This window comes from Erythrolamprus reginae, chromosome 5 (assembly GCF_031021105.1).
Source record: "Erythrolamprus reginae isolate rEryReg1 chromosome 5, rEryReg1.hap1, whole genome shotgun sequence".
NCBI classification, from domain to species: Eukaryota; Metazoa; Chordata; class Lepidosauria; order Squamata; family Dipsadidae; genus Erythrolamprus; species Erythrolamprus reginae.
Genome location: NC_091954.1, coordinates 18,682,481 through 18,698,803, shown reverse-complemented (window position 1 = coordinate 18,698,803; position 16,323 = coordinate 18,682,481). Strand labels below are relative to the sequence as shown.

At 41.7% G+C, this 16,323-nt stretch overlaps 1 protein-coding gene and 1 non-coding gene across 3 annotated transcripts in view; both read right to left on the bottom strand.

Annotated features, from left to right (window-relative positions):
* CCAR1 (cell division cycle and apoptosis regulator 1) overlaps positions 1 to 16,323 on the bottom strand; it is a 36,845-nt gene that overhangs the window by 15,401 nt on the left and 5,121 nt on the right. Inside the window, exons 3-15 of one of the 2 annotated variants that reach the window (XM_070752179.1) lie at positions 15,819 to 15,988; positions 13,117 to 13,161; positions 11,874 to 11,906; positions 10,670 to 10,863; positions 10,221 to 10,335; positions 9,889 to 10,075; positions 7,253 to 7,382; positions 6,860 to 7,021; positions 3,796 to 4,021; positions 3,027 to 3,140; positions 2,196 to 2,362; positions 1,281 to 1,491; positions 365 to 448 (exon numbers count right to left, since the gene is read on the bottom strand). In XM_070752179.1, the coding sequence (XP_070608280.1) occupies positions 365 to 448; positions 1,281 to 1,491; positions 2,196 to 2,362; positions 3,027 to 3,140; positions 3,796 to 4,021; positions 6,860 to 7,021; positions 7,253 to 7,382; positions 9,889 to 10,075; positions 10,221 to 10,335; positions 10,670 to 10,863; positions 11,874 to 11,906; positions 13,117 to 13,161; positions 15,819 to 15,988 (1,838 nt within the window). The remainder of the gene's footprint in view (positions 1 to 364; positions 449 to 1,280; positions 1,492 to 2,195; positions 2,363 to 3,026; positions 3,141 to 3,795; positions 4,022 to 6,859; positions 7,022 to 7,252; positions 7,383 to 9,888; positions 10,076 to 10,220; positions 10,336 to 10,669; positions 10,864 to 11,873; positions 11,907 to 13,116; positions 13,162 to 15,818; positions 15,989 to 16,323) is intronic. The other variant, XM_070752180.1, reaches the window with a different exon arrangement.
* LOC139168659 (small nucleolar RNA SNORD98) lies at positions 2,614 to 2,676 on the bottom strand. Its single transcript, XR_011559330.1, has one exon. It is a non-coding gene; the product is annotated as a small nucleolar RNA SNORD98 (small nucleolar RNA).

Here is a 16,323-nt window from a genome sequence, read left to right as displayed (position 1 = left end):
GAAAAACAAAAACATCCTTCAATATTTTTAAGAATTATGCTTTAAGTCAGGGCTTCCTAAACTTAAGATGCGTGAACTCCAATTCCCAGAATTCCCCAACCATCATTGTTGGCTGGGGAATTCTAGGAGCTAAATGTCTTACATGTCTTACAAGTTTGGAAACCTTTCTTTAAGTATCGATTTGGGGATACATCCAATGATGACCCTGGCATGGACAGAAGGGAATCTATCAGCACAACTTCCTCCTTCAGCTCTTTCACTTCTAAGGATCTTTTGGAGCTCTGAGTTCAGGAGGAATAAAAGGGAGGGGCATCTCATGGTACATGGCTGTCTTAATACTGGATCCAGTCTTCGCTGCATTTACCTTCATTGCTTTAGGATCAAGTTTGGACCAATGAGTAGGAGTAGATATTTCCTTAGCTTCCCCATCATCTTTTTCCTCTTCATCCTAAAAAACCCCCAAAGAAATACATTTTTCTTCAGGAAAGAATTAAAACAAAGATCCGTCTTTTTTAAATTCTGCAGCTGATTTGGGCAAGGTCACAACTGTTTCATCAGATAGTCTTCTCCTAAAGTGACCATTTCAACAAAGCCACATACCACATTCTGCTATTTTAATAATGATCATAGTGCCTCTCTCATCAGCCAATAAGAGTCTCCTCTGTGAAACACAAAAGGGTGATAAAAAAAACCCAACAAACAACAAATATCAGGGATAGACAGACGTTTCTGGTCACCACTAACCACATAGCTTATGATTTTCCCCAAATTTCAAACCACCCAAAATATTCTCGTTTTGTTAGATCTTTTACAGAAACCAAGATGCCAACAGCCATGAAGCTATGTAATTTCAACATTTTGCCTATTTCCAAGCACCAATATATATATATATATATATTTATATATATTTAAAGGCTGACATGAGAGAAAACTCAAGGTTTGTTTGGTGTTTGTTTTTTTTTGCTTTACACAATTCTTAACACTGAATCTTACTCAACAACTGGTCCCAGATTCCACCAACTAATTCTAAGGTGTCAAAGATTTGTGAATTCAATGCAGTTTTAATTCCACCTGTTGCATCCGCACACATTTTAAGTTAGTACACTAGCTGAAATTAAACAAAAAAGGATTCTATACTGCTGAGAGCTGCTTTACCAGTCATTGTTACCAGTTATGCCCCTTCTAGGTATGTTTATAGTGTAGCATGTGATGTGCATTTTGTGCCTGTGTTCCTGCGCCTGTGAGAAGCAGAAATAGAAAAAGGGATTAGCGTTCAGTGCCTGTTCTCCATCAGCCTCCTTGCGTTCACCCTGAAGCTTCTCGACCAGCTGCTGCTTGTATCCTCGGGAGAGGGTTTCCCACTCTGAGCGGGTGGGAAGGCAATGCCAAACATCCGGGAAAAATAAAACCACTGTCTCCACATGAGCTGGAACCGTACGCCCCTTGTGGGTCTCCTCAGGGCGATGGTAGCGAATCTCTGCAAAACGGTACCTGTTGCAAGGGAAGAAGCATGTTGGAAAAAAAATTCTAGAACACATTTTATAGAGCCTAGTTCACTGCAGCACATCAAGTAAAGAAACTTTGCTGCGACAACCTGAATATTTTTTTAAAGAAAAAAAACAAAAGCCATATATTCTCTTTGGAAAACGTGAAGAATTTATTTTAAGACACCTGCTCAAGAATATATATTGATTGCCAAAGGCAACACATTGGCTACTCCGTATCAAAACGCGCAGCACCAGACTGCATTTAGGTTTAGTAGAATTATCTTTTAAATTTTAAATTATCTTTAATAGAATTATCTTTTAAATTTTGCAAAGCATAGACAGGTGAGTTAACATCAAACTAGAAAATCCAACAGGAGAAGATATGGCTACCCCAAACATCTAATTGCAACACGAAAATAATGAAATGAAGTTTCCTTGACGATCTCCTCCAGCTATGCATGAAATGAAAAATATTTTAACATACAGGCATTGCAAAATTCACACAGCAAATACGCGATTTTAAAAGCTCTTTTTTTTTTCCAAACCTTTTGGCACCAAATCACATTTGCATTGTTAACTAAGGCAGCAACTTGAGTAGTTTACCTGGATAACTACTGGATCCTGATAAAGAAAGGAAGAGGCTGGCTTTGATAAAATCATTTCAATTTATGCATGCTTCAGGTATTATTTCAAGAACGCAATACTTACCATTGTGTGCAAACACTTAAATCAATTCCTGTTAGGGCCCTGCAACACCGGATAGCAGTTTTAATCAGCACAGATGGGTCTTTCTCTGGGTCAGGTCCATCCAGTGAAGGTGACCAATGTCCACCAATAGCCATGGCTTCATCTTTCCCTTTCATACCCACTAAAAACTAGACAAGAAAGTTACTTAATTAACACTTAACTACAAGAAGAAGAAAAATCTCTGAACTGCAAAATAACAGCACTGAAATCCTAAATAAGTGTTGGTAGGTTTCTTAACATAAGCAAGTCTTACTGGATTTGCAAGTCTTATAGCTCAGCCTTATATGGCAAATTCCATGTGAATAAAATTTGGTTTTATTTTAGAGTTGATGAGTCTGTGACCAATAATAAAGTAGCAGCAGTTCTTGCAAAAAAAGATGAGTTCAGCTTTTGTTTTCCACAATATATTTCAGTAATGGAATAGGTTTAAACATCATTACCCATTAGTTTTGCAAGTTTCCCGTGTAGGTTCTGCCATTGGACAGAAGCTGCATACAAAACAGATGGAAATAGTCTAATAAAATAACTTTGTGAAAGCTAGTGCAGAATATAGGCTTTAAAATGTAACATGATTTTACATGGCTAAAAATAAGCAGATGCTAACTTGACCAGCAATCTGGACTTAAGACACAAGAATGCAATCATGTTTCAAATGCACCCAGATAAATCAACACAGAATTAAACATCTCATCCACCATATATTCAACATGATTGCTGGCAAGGAATGATGGAAACTAAAGCCATACCACCAGAACTTTGTAACAAAATGTTTTTACTAGAATTTCTTTTAACCTTTATAAGTCTAGCAGGGTGCTGAAAACCATCCCGGATTTCTTGTGAATCTTCAGCAAGGGCACATGATTTGTGATAAAGATCTTCCATGCTTGGACTAGCCATGAGCATCACCTGATGGAACAGAAAGATAAGCATCATGTGAAATAAGCAATGCTACAAAATGTAGTACAAAACCTGACCCTCCAAAGATAATTACAGAGGCATTTGGGGTGTGAAAGGGGGAGTGGTTCTGATTTGCCTTTTTATGCCAACTCATCAACAAATGGACAAAATCTGATGCAAATATGAGTGACGTACATGAAAAAGTAAACATTTACATATTGTATATATTTTAAAGAGGCTAATTTAAGAAACTCAAGATTACTTAATGCTTAATTTTTGATTCAATGCTCTTTAGATATTCAAATTACCACCTTAAAAGCATTTACACTCTACATGTAAGTTTCAAAGGCCCACTAAGAGTTTGTAAACAAATACAAAAGTAACTGCCTATTCCTATCAATTTGAAAAAACCAAACTTTAGTGCTCAGAACAAAATAATTTCACCACGGCATTCCTGTTTTCTAATGAATTATATGATGTTCAAGCAATTCAGTTACACTTTATTTCAAGATCAGACAGGGACAAAAAGGCTGAATCCAGATCCGGTCTAGTTCCTGAGCCCTCTATTAAAAATAAAGATCACAGGTATAAAAGCTTCTGATAGAACTAAGGTTTGAACTGGGTTTGTAAAGAAGATATGTGGCATCTGAGATGCCACGCACACCTTTGCACTGTAAAGATGATCAGCGTCTGCTGGATCCAAAACAGCGGTGTTCTTATCCAGGGGGTCGACTTCTCTTTGCATTACATAGAAATTGCAGTAGTTTCCCAGCTGAAATGGTCTTGGCATAGGAAAGGCATCTACCCAAGTAAATTGGGCATCAAAGAAGTCACTCGGAATATATAAGTTCTGGTATCGTCGCCTCAGTTCCATCATATCACAACTAAGGCTTTAAATGATAAGAATATTTATTTTACAAATGTAAAGACATCCAAGCATATAAAAAGATCACTACCAAATATAGAGTTGAGCATAAACAGTCAGTTTGGTTTGGATTTAGAGAAAATTGTAATTTTAAGGCATTTGGACAGAGCACACTCAAAACAGCAGCCTATTATTATTATTATTATTATTATTATTATTATTATTATTATTATTATTATTATTAGTCCAGTCTTCATTAGAAACATAGAAACATAGAAGTCTGACAGCAGAAAAAGACCTCATGGTCCATCTAGTCTGCCCTTATACTATTTTCTGTATTTTATCTTAGGATGGATATATGTTTATCCCAGGCATGTTTAAATTCAGTTACTGTGGATTTATCTACCATGTCTGCTGGAAGTTTGTTCCAAGGATCTACTACTCTTTCAGTAAAATAATATTTTCTCATGTTGCTTTTGATCTTTCCCCCAACTAACTTCAGATTGTGTCCCCTTGTCCTTGTGTTCACTTTCCTATTAAAAACACTTCCCTCCTGGACCTTATTTAACCCTTTAACATATTTACCGTATTTTTCGCTCTATAAGACGCACCTGCTGATAAGACGCACCTAGATTTTAGAGGAGGAAAATAGAAAAAAAATATTTTGAGCCAAAAAGGGGAGAGGAAGAGAGGAAGGAGTGAAAGAAGGGAGTGAGGGAGGAAAGAAGGGAGGAAGGAAAAGGAAAGCAAGAAATGAAGGGAGGAAAGGAAGGAAGGAAAGAAAGAAAGAAAGAAAGAAAGAAAGAAAGAAAGAAAGAAAGAAAGGGGGAAGGAACAGGAACAGAGGAAGGAAGCAAGGAAACTTATGAAAGGGGAGAGTAAGAGAGAAAGGAGGGAGGGAGGGAAGAAGGTAGGAAGGAGAAAGAAAAGAAGAAATAGAGGAAGGGAAGGGAAAAGAGAGAAAGAAAAAGAGCAAGAAAGAAAGCAAGAAAGAAAATGAAAGAGAAATAAAAATAGAGAGGGGGAATGAAAGAAATGGAAGGAGGGAAGGAAGGAGAGAAAGCAAGAGAAAGAAAGAAAGCAAGAGAAAGAAAAAAGAATGAAAGAGCAAGAGAGCAAGAGAGAAAAAGAAAGAAAGAAAGAAAGGCAACTTCAAAGAAAGGCTCACTGAGCATCTCTCACTCTCTCTCTCTTTCTATCCCTCTTTCTTTCTTTCTCTTCCTTTCTCTCTCTCCTCTTCCTTTATCTCCTCTCTCTCCCTCCCTCTCTCTTTCTCTCCCCCCTCTCCCCCTTTCCCTCTCTCTTTCTCTCTCTCCCTCTCTTGCTATCTCTCCCCCCTCTCCCATTCTCTTTCTCCCTCTCCCTCTCTTTCTCTCTCTCCCCCTCTCTCTTTCTCTCTCTCCCCCCTCTCTCTCACTCTCTCTTTCTCACTATCTTGCTGTCTGTTGCTCTCACTCACTCTCGTTCTCTCTCCGTTCTTCTCAGCGGTGAGGCGCGCACGCCCTGCCCGCCTCACCTTTGCCGAGAGCTCTCAGCAAGGGGGTTGTAGGAGGCGGGGCCGGCGGCAAAGGCGATATTCAATGTCGGGGGCGCACGGGCGGTTGCACGCGCTCCCTATCTCCCTGCTAGCCCACTCGGAATATTCAAAATAAGAAAAACCTTCACCGGCAAAGGATTTTCTTATTTTGAATATTCCGAGTGGGCTAGCAGGGAGATAGGGAGCGCGTGCAACCGCCCGTGCGCCCCCGACATTGAATATCGCCTTCGCCGGCCTCCACTGAGAAAAGCCTTTGCCGGCATTTCCTCTCGGCGTCAAGGAGCGGCGGGCGGAGAGAGGGAAGGGGGGGCAGCGGCGTCCCTCCTGGCCTTGGCGGGCCGCCCGACCCTCCCCACCTCCTGCAAACGCGGCAGGTGGCAAGGGGAGAGCGAGGAGCCGGTTCCGGCGGGCGCGGGGCTTGGCTGGCTGGCGGGGGGAGCGCCGCTGGTGGTGCGGAGGGAGACCCTCCTCCGGGAGGGAGGGGGCCAGGCAGCAGCCAGCCAGCCGGCGGGATGGCGCTTCCGAGTTCGCAGCCTCCCCCCCCCCCTCCCTGCCTGCATCTTCGCTCCATAAGACGGGGCTGATTTTTCTTCCCAGTTTGGGAGGAAAAAAACTGCGTCTTATGGAGCGAAAAATACGGTAAATGTTTCGATCATGTCCCCCCTTTTCCTTCTGTCCTCCAGACTAGACAGATTGAGTTCATTAAGTCTTTCCTGATACGTTTTATGCTTAAGACCTTCCACCATTCTTGTAGCCCGTCTTTGGACCCGTTCAATTTTGTCAATATCTTTTTGTAGGTGAGGTCTCCAGAACTGAACACAGTATTCCAAATGTGGTCTCACCAGCATTCTATATAGCGGGATCATAATCTCCCTCTTCCTGCTTGTTATACCTCTAGCTATGCAGCCAAGCATCCTACTTGCTTTCCCTACCGCCTGACTGCACTGTTTACCCATTTTGAGACTGTCAGAAATGACTACCCCTAAATCCTTTTCTTCTGAAGTATTTGCTAACACAGAACTGCCGATACAATACTCAGATTGAGGATTCCTTTTCCCCAAGTGCATTATTTTACATTTGGAAACATTAAACTGCAGTTTCTATTGCTTTGACCATTTATCTAGTAAAGCTAAATCATTTACCATATTACAGACGCCTGGACAGTTGTCTACAATTCTAGGGGCCGTAAATAGAACTGCGAGTCTGGAAAGGATGCTTTTTTTAGATTACAATGAATAAAAATGAAGATTCTTCGCCTTACCCATTCCATATTTCAGGCTCTTTCCATAAATAAAAGTAAGAAATGAGATGTATTAAGCAACGTACCAATCTAATGAGAACTTGGAAAACTGCACTGTATAGCGAGGCACAACACGCCGGGGTCTTCGGGGGGACCTGTCTCTCTCTCTTCGAGGTGATCTCTCTCGGGAACGTTTTCTCTGAGGTGATCTTTCTCGTGACCTGCGCCTCTCACGCTCTCTCTCACGACTTAGAACAAACATGAAATATATTTATATACATATATATATATATATATATTTTATTTTAATCTCTGTGGCATTAGGAATGCACCAAACACAGTCTATTATTCCAGCAGCAAGAATTGCCAATGAAATTTAAATAATATTCCTATACATTTTCTTTTATCAAAATATTGCTTTTATCTCATCTTTAAATAATTATCAATGAAAGAAAATTTACTGGAATTTTATAACACACCTTCTGTCATCTTTTCTGTTAGCCATGGGATCCCCTCTGTCATTCCGGCCTGAAAATCTAGGCGGTGGATCTAATCTTCGGGCTGGCTGAGGTTGTGAAACCATTCGAACAGGAGGCTGTAGCAAACCAGCTTATTTTTTTTTGCCGGGGAAGGGGGGGGGGAGAGAGAGAAGGAAATCACAAGTTTTATAAGTTTCATAATATTGTATTAATAAATCTGTTTGGATTACTTTCTGTATTTTCAAGGCAGGAAGGTAGAGAAATACTTTCTAATAAATCAAAGCCTCCATTAAGCAAGATTTAACAAATCAGGATGAAAGTGGTTTTTAATGGGTATACTGAACAACATACTTAGTTTGTGGCTTGTAATTTGTGCCAGATCTTGCCAACAACAGGATCCAGCAATGGCTAACAGCCATAGCATTTACTTACAAAACAATGTCGATTGGCGGGACCCAGGGGAAAAGCCTTCTCTGTGGCGGCCCCGGCCCCCTGCAACCAGCTCCCCCCAGAGATCAGAATTGCCCCCACCCTCCTCGCCTTTTGTAAGCTCCTTAAAACCCACCTCTGTCGTCAGGCATGGGGGAACTGAGATACTCTTTCCCCCTAGGCCTATACAATTTATACATGGTATGTTTGTGTGTGTGCTTGTTTGGTTTTTAATAAGGTTTTTTTTTTGTTATTTTAAATATTAGATTTGTTATATGCTGTTTTTATTATTGTTGTTAGCCGCCCCGAGTCTACGGAGAGGGGCGGCATACAAATTTAATAAATAAATAAATAATAAACCGCTTTATAGTGCTTTACAATCCTAAGTGGTTTACATCGTTCCAATTTGAGTACCGTATTTTCCGGCGTATAAGACGACTGGGTGTATAAGACGACCCCCTAACTTTTCCAGTTAAAATATAGAATTTGAGATATACTCGCTGTATAAGACTACCCCTCTTCTGACAGACAAATACCGAGGAGCACTAGACAACCAAGACGTGGAGGAGGGAGGCTCGAGCTTGAGAAGGACAGATCGCTTTTCCCCAGGATGGAGAGGGGGAGAGAGAGGGAAGGAAAGAAGAGAGGGGGAGAGGGAGAGAATCTCTCTCCCCCGCCCCCCGCCCCTCTCTCTGTGACATAAAAGGACAAAGCTCAGCCAGAGAGGAACTCTCCGGTCAAAGATCTCTCGGCAAACACACTATGGAGCAGAATCCAGTTTCCTTCTTCAACGGCGGTGGTGGGTGGGGTTCGGAAAGTAGGGAAACGCGTCGGTCAGGACTGCTGACTTTGTTTCACACTGCTGCTGGGTTGGCTGGCTTTTTAAATATTTGTTTCATACAAACGGACCAACCCAGGAATAAACTCACCCACCGCTGCCTTGAGGCGCTTTAGACTTGCCTGGAGACTCAGAGAGTAAATATTAGTAGTTCTGATTTCGCGAGCACCCCCATTCATGCTTTATTTTGTGAGATCGGGAAAGGGGGGGACGAGGAGATTACGGTAACGCCAAGCCACTCGGAGGAATACGAACGCTCATCCTCTCCGTTGAACTGTCTCCCCACCCTGCCTCGGGTCGCAGACCCTTTCTCAGCCCCCGGGAAAGCTGATTTGCTTTGGATTTGTCCTGCAGCGCGGATCAGCTCCCCCCCCCCCTCTTTGTTTGGAGCTCAGACTCCCGGAGCTCCAGCCCTCTCTGGAAAGGTTCCCGATGAGGAATCCACGCAGAGCCAAGCAGGCAGCTCGGCAGTTCTTTGCACGTCGCATCTAAATACATCGGCTGGACCCCACCGCTTTGCCGCCGCTCCCGCCGCCGGCTTTGCTGGGGTCGAACGGCACGCCCGGCGGCAGGAACTGCGGGGGGTAGCCGGCGTACGCTCCGGCGTAACGAGCCCTTGCCGCAGCTATCCGCCGCTTCTTTCTTCTCTGCCTCGCCTCCGCTACTCCCGCCGCCACCTTTGCTCTCCCCGCCGGGCAAGAGGCAAAGGCGGCGGGAGTAGCGGAGGCGAGGCGGAGAAGAAAGAAGCAGCGGATAGCTGCGGCAAGGGCTCGTTACGCCGGCTACCCCCCACAGTTCCTGCCGCCGGGCGTGGCGCTCAACCCCAGCAAAGCCGGCGGCAGGAGCGGTGGCAAAGCGGCGGGGTCCAGCCCTCTAGCCGGCGCCTCACCAGCTATCCGCCGCTTCTTTCTTCTCCGCCTCACCTCCGGCGTATAAGACGACCCCCCACTTTGGAAAATATTTTCAGGGGTTAAAAAGTCGTCTTATACGCCGGAAAATACGGTATATGTGCTGCCAAAATGAGCACCCTAAGTGATTTACAGAGACAGCATACTACCCACAACAATGTGGGTCATATGGAGATTGTTTGGAATTTTATACATCACCCATGTTACATTGAAAAATGCACATGAAGGGAATCTTTTTTTCCCTTCTAGGTCAGGGACGTGGCTAACGGATCACCTGGGAATTTAAAACAACCCCTTCCAATCAGGTGGCAGTAGAGAACTTTGCCTGCCCAAGCCACTGATGACAAAACGCAAAGTATAGATGATCGTGTCTGGCCCCATCTATGTTCCTGAGCAGCACATGAAAACATACTGTACCTCATCACAATAACCAAAAGCCCCAAGTCATGCTTAGGGAATACCTTTCTGCTGTGGCTGCTGTAATAATGGCTGGGGCTGCGCCTGAAGCAAAGGCGTTATAGAAGCAGCTGATATTTGTGCCTGCAAGAGAGGCTGGGGCTGCGGCTGGACACTGAACGCAGGCTGCTGTGCGATGGGCTGGAGCCCTGGTGGAGGAGTCTTGAGTAAAGGCTGGGTCTGACTTTGATTCTAGTAAGGGGGGGAAAAAAGAAGGTCATGTGGCGGCTCAGCTTCACCTCAAAAGGTGCCAATAACAGTAGATTGGAAAGTCAGTTTTGTCATATGGGTGGCTGTGTGAATCTGGAAAAATGAATGAGCAAGAGCTTAGGGTTACCTGGTTTGGTAGTGTCTGAATTCGCTGTGCGTTCCATTTGAAAGGCATATTAGGATTGTATGTGGCTTCTACCAAAACACGGTCTCCGACTTGAGGAGTCTTCCCTTTAACAGCGCTGCAGAAATCAAGAAGGCCACAATATTACTTTTATGCTGCTCTCTAATAGATTTGTGCTTTATTTTAGCTTTATGCAGCATCCTCTTCAGGTGAAATTGATTCCTAAACTAAAAAATCTAGGTATATTTTCTGGGTGGAATAGTTTTCAGAAAAACAGAAACGGGACTAGTTGAGGATTTAAAAACCAAGCGAATTAAGTTAAAATAAATAACACTTCATCTGCAACCTTCTGTATGCATCTTCTTGGAAGCATCTGGGGCGTAGTTCACTACTAAAACACAATTTATTATTCAAGCTGCCATCAATTATGTGCAAACCAGAGATTAACCTACTTGAGTTGGAAGAACACATCTTCATCAACGAAACCAAAATTGTCATGGAGCTTGGTAACCACCCCAGTGAAGACCCGCTGTTTCTGGGGCTGAGTCTGCTGCTGACTTGACCGTGGTGCTGGATACGAAACAGTTATCTGTGCTGCTGGTTGAGGTGTAGAGAGGCTAAGGCTTGTTGGCAATGCCACAGCTGGCTGAATTTAAAAAAAAAAACAAAGAAGAAGTTGGAAGCCATATAAGCATTCGGAGCTTCCTGAATGTTAGGAATTAACCCATATTCTGGTAAGGAGTGGTACCAAGTGATGGAATGGCACCTGTGAGAAGCACAAAGGGGGCAAGATGACTACGCGAAAAAGGTGTTTTTCCCCCCTTGTTCCTGTCTGTAAGCCCCAAGAATCTCAGGTAGGTCAACCAATGCATCAAAAACACAACCTGCACATAAGGCAGCCTTTTCCACCAAACCAATGCCAGAGTAGAGGGAAATTTTGAAGAAACAGTTGTCCAGTAAGCAGGTTGGGTGTGTGGTGCATCCCCTGACACATCCATTTAATTTTGTAAGCAAATAAACATCTTATATGCGATATTCACTGTGTGAATTTTCCCTTAGGACAAAAGACCACTATCAATAATTAAAAGCAAGCTTAATCTTTTGTCATCTAAACATTTTCCATGTTTTCGGATTTCAAATTTGCTGAACTTACTATTTTATTTTATTATTGCCAGTTCCACCATATATTGTAGTAATTTTTACCCTTATTCTAGTCAACTAAATGCCTTTTCACGCAGCTTTGTAAAGATGCACCTTCATTTTTAAAATAAGCATGTTTTGTATCAAAATAATATTTACCATTAAGCATTGTGGTATTTACAAAGTGAAAGCAATCTGCTCTGAAAAAAATGCTAATTTCATTTTTTAAACAATTTTAAAATATTTTCAAATGATGATATTATTGTTTGAAATTCAAGCCATACATATTTGGAAGTTAATTTCATTGGATTGAAAATGTAAAACTATGAAATATATCTGATACTTTATTTTAAAATATAAACTACCCAACATAAAAGATGGTATATAAATTTGATAAGTAAATATATTCAAAGGTTTAATCAAAATATTATATATATGCACTGCAAAATCTGTCATACTTACACACATATTCATATTAGGTTTTATGACAACAAAATTTTTAAAAAGCTGACTAACCTGAGTTAAAAGTGTTTGCTGAGGCTGCTGCAACTTAAAAAATAAACAAGATAATTAGTTTTTATACTGCACTTTAGGATTTCACCTGTTATTTACATGTATAAAATATTGCAAAATATTACATTGCTTATGCCTGCTTTCTACTTTTGCAGAGCAAACAGTTTACAAATTGCATGAAACATATGTAACATATTTTAAATACTAAACTAATATGTAACCATAGCATTTCCCATTTTATGCTGAATTGTTCTACCTCTTCATGGAGAAAATTAGATACAAAGGAATAAAAACATCCTTCATTAAAGGATAAGAAAATGTTTCCTTTATTGTGTTATTTAAAACCATGTTCCTCCCTTTACTATTCTGTATGGAGGAAATTCGATGCTGCTGCTAACAGCTGGTTTGCCTATAAAACTAAAACTAACTGTATATGCACCCAGACTGCAATATTCACATAAATAAAGTTAACCATTTTTTATTTTTATAACAAAGAGATGTTCCAACTATTCAAAACTAATAGCAGTATTTTCCAAATCTTCACTATACTTTTTGCTACATTCAATATAAGCTAAATATATCTATTACATGCATTCATTCATTGAATAGTATAGTGACTAAACCCATGACAAATGCTGCTTATTGATACAGTAAGCAATGGTGCTATATATTAACAAGCATTTCATGGGTTTAAAGACATGCAAGTAAACTTCAACTTACGACTACAATTGAGCCCAAAATTGTGGTTGCAAAGTGAAATATTTGTTAAATAAAATTTTGCTCCATGTTATGAACTTCCTTGCCATAGGTGTTAAGTGAATCACTGAAGTTATTAAAATTAGTAACATGGCGGTTAAGAGAATCTGGTTAGCCCACTGACTTTGCTTATCAGGTTGCAAACAGTGATCACATGACCCTGGGACATGCCGACGCCATACATTCAGTGCCAATTGTCTGAATTTTGATCATGTGACCATAGAGATGCTGCAATGGCTATAAGTGTGAAACGTCATAAATCACTTTTTTCAGTGCCATTCTAACTTTGAATGGCCATAAAATAAACTGTTGTAAATCAAAGACTACCTGCATTTAACTTTAAAAAGTCTCCTTTGGACTCCTATAACATATCAGTAAGTTTTTTGGCAACAATAAAAAAAGTGTTTTGTTTAAAATGTACTTTAGCCCAGTCCGTAAAAAAAAAGCCCAAGTCAGAGATGACAAAAGAACCATAAAGAGTTACACAAACCTGCTGTTGTACACTATAGAGGGTCTGCTGAGGTTGTGAATATTGCTGAAAAACATACAAATTGGGAATAATTTATATATTGCCATACGACAATCTCAGATGTAAAATATTAAGCTAACAAAACTTTGATAATATTCTATTGGGTACATAAAACTAAATTGAAATACAGAAAATACAAAAAATATTTTTTGCTCAAATATTCTAGATTCTACAACATGAATGGATGTGCATTTGTCTCATTGGTTTTTGTTATATTTCTGACGTTGATAATTTTTACTCTATCTTAACTTTTGGGGGGGGGGGCTTATAGTGTGAATATGTGAGAAAAATGTGAGCTGGAGGCGAAAAGAGGTTCCCCCCGAGTGTGCAAACACGAGGAGACGGGGCCTGACTGTAGCCCCTGGCTTGGTATGAATGGGATAGCAGGCCTGCCAAGGATGAGTGAGGCCGGGGGGGGGGGGGGTGATAGGGGTTATCTCTGGAGCAGTAGAGGGCTGGGAGAGGCAGACTGGCAGGAGCCAGGGAGGGAGGTAGGCCGCCCGCAGGGAACTAGGACTCACTGCTTAACAGCGATTCCTGTCATAGAGCTCAATCCATATAACTGGCGATAGGCGACATCAGGACCCTGGGCTCAGACTGCTGCTGCTTAATGCCAGGTCGGTTGTAAATAAAGCTCCCCTTGTCCAAGATTTATTGTTGGATGAGGAGGCTGACCTGGCATGTGTGACTGAGACCTGGCTGGGCTACAAGGGGTTGTTCTGGATAGTTGTCAATAAGCTCAAGCTCAACCCCAATAAAACAGAGTGGCTGTGGGTTCTGCCTCCTAAGGACTATTCTATCTGTCCATCCATTAATCTGGGAGGGGAAATTTTGACTCCCCCAGAGCTGATCCGCAACTTGGGAGTCCTCCTATAATTGCAGCTCAGGCTAGCGCAGTTTCTCAAATAGTGGGGCAGGGCCCCCTTGGGTGTGGCAGAGCGATGCTGGAGGGGGGGTGCGTGACCCCAGGGAATGTGCTTTTTTTGCCATGGGAAGTAGGGTTTTTTTTGCACCGAACAATAGCACAGCACAGAACAGGAGATATGAAGTGCATATAACAAATCCTTAAATCCAAAAAACAAAACAAAACACCCAAATTTTAAGAGACAGTATGGAAAAATATTTAACAGGGATGAAAAGAAAGGAGTGAGGAGACAATGAGACAAATGTAAGTCTCCCGAAAGCTAAGACAAGAAAATATGACAAAGAAGCCTATGTAGCGCTTGGCTTCACTGTGGCTACAGTGGGAGACGAGGAAACATCAGTATGTTTACTGTGTCTAAAAATTTTGTCAGCGGACAGCATTAAGCCAAATAAATTAAGACGTCACTTAAATATATTACACCACAATCATGCTGATAAGCCTCTTGAGTTTTTTCAGCAAAAACGTGTTGAATATTGCAAACAATCATCGTGGCGGAGAGTTGGGGAGGGGGGCACAAAATGTTTACTTCTTCCTGTGGTGGGTGGGCATAACAGAAAATCATTGAGAAACACTGGGCCAGAGCAACACCTCAGCTGTGGCTAGGGGGACTTTTGCATAGGTTCGCCTGGTGCACCAATTGTGGCCCTATTTGGATAGGGAGTCAATTCTCACAGTTACTCACGCCCTCATCACCTCGAGGCTCAATTACTGCAATGCGCTCTACTTGGGGCTATTCCTAAAGAACGTTCAGAGACTTCAATTAGTCCAGAATGCAGCCGCACGAGCTGTTGTCGATGTACCCAGATACACCCATATAACTCCATTACTCCACAAACTGTACTGGCTTCCAATCGGTCTCCGAACGCAATTTAAGGTGTTGGTTATCACGTATAAAGCCCTACATGGCTTAGGATCCGATTATTTACAGGGCCATTTTCTGCCTCATACGTCCCAGCTACCGATTTGATTGCACAGAGCGTGCCTTCTCTGGATCCCATCAGTCAAGAAATGTCGACTGGCGGGACCGTGGGGAAGGGCCTTCTCTGGGATAAATCCGGTCCTCTGGAATCAACTGTCCCCAGAGATTCGCACTGCCCCCACCCTCCTGGCCTTTCAAAACGTTTTAAAATCTTGGTTTTGTCGGCAGGTCTGGGGCCGTTGAGCAACAACACTCTGCTCCGCCAGTTGTACGAGTGACACATATGGATGAATGTTTTTTAACATTGGGGTTTTAGATTTTGTATTTGGTTTTTATTGTTTTACGCCACCCTGAGTCCAACAGGAGAAGGGCAGTTTATAAATATAAAGAGAACACAATTTAATAAAATGAATAGCAGTTGCCGAAAAGCACGAGTGTTAATTTAACGGTCCCTCTTATTCTTTTTTCATTTACATCAATTATTTTGGAAGATGGAAGTCATATCCTTGAATGTTTTTATTTAAAACTTGTGTATGGCTCTTGGTTTCCAAAATCACACTTCTAAATGAACTAAGTCAAGTTTTACGCTCAAAATACTTCTGGCTCAAAATAAGGTCTCAAAGGAGATTAGATAAAACTTGCAGAGTCTTATTAACTAGCAATGTGTAACATGTTCCCCCAAAGTACAGAGGAGCTCTGCTGTACATGCCCAGACTTAAAATGCAGTACTTCCCCCCAAATAAAAAATATCCAATTTTGCAACTTATTCTCCTTTGATGTTATCGCCGTCTACATTGGGTGAGAGGGTGTTCCTTTTACCTGCTGTAATGCGGCAGCTGCAGCGGCAGCTTGCTGTTGCAAAGCAGCTGTCTGACTGAGCTGATAGTTTGTTGGCGTCTGAGTACTGAGTCCTGCCGCCAGTGCAGTTTGCTGTGTATATATCGTAGGAGATGCTCCAAGTAATGAAGGCTGTTGTACACCCAAAGCAGCTGAAAGGAGAATGCTCAGCATTAGGAAAACCTAATTTTGACTAATGGGATTTCAAATCAAATCCAGCACTATAGATTTTAATAGCATCAAGATTTTGTAGACTTCAATTCTTCTTACAATGTGCCCAATGATGACAGTACCTTGATTTAGAAGAAAAGTCTTATTTCAACATATCACTTGCTTCCTGATGGAAATCCTATTACAGAAGGCCAAATAGCCTTGCCATCTTAGTTTATGAAAGGGCTTGACATTTTAAATGAGCATCACAGCAGAGAAAATGGCTCTAAAGTAATTAAATAAACTTTCTGAAATTAGTTCCATCTTTTTATAATCT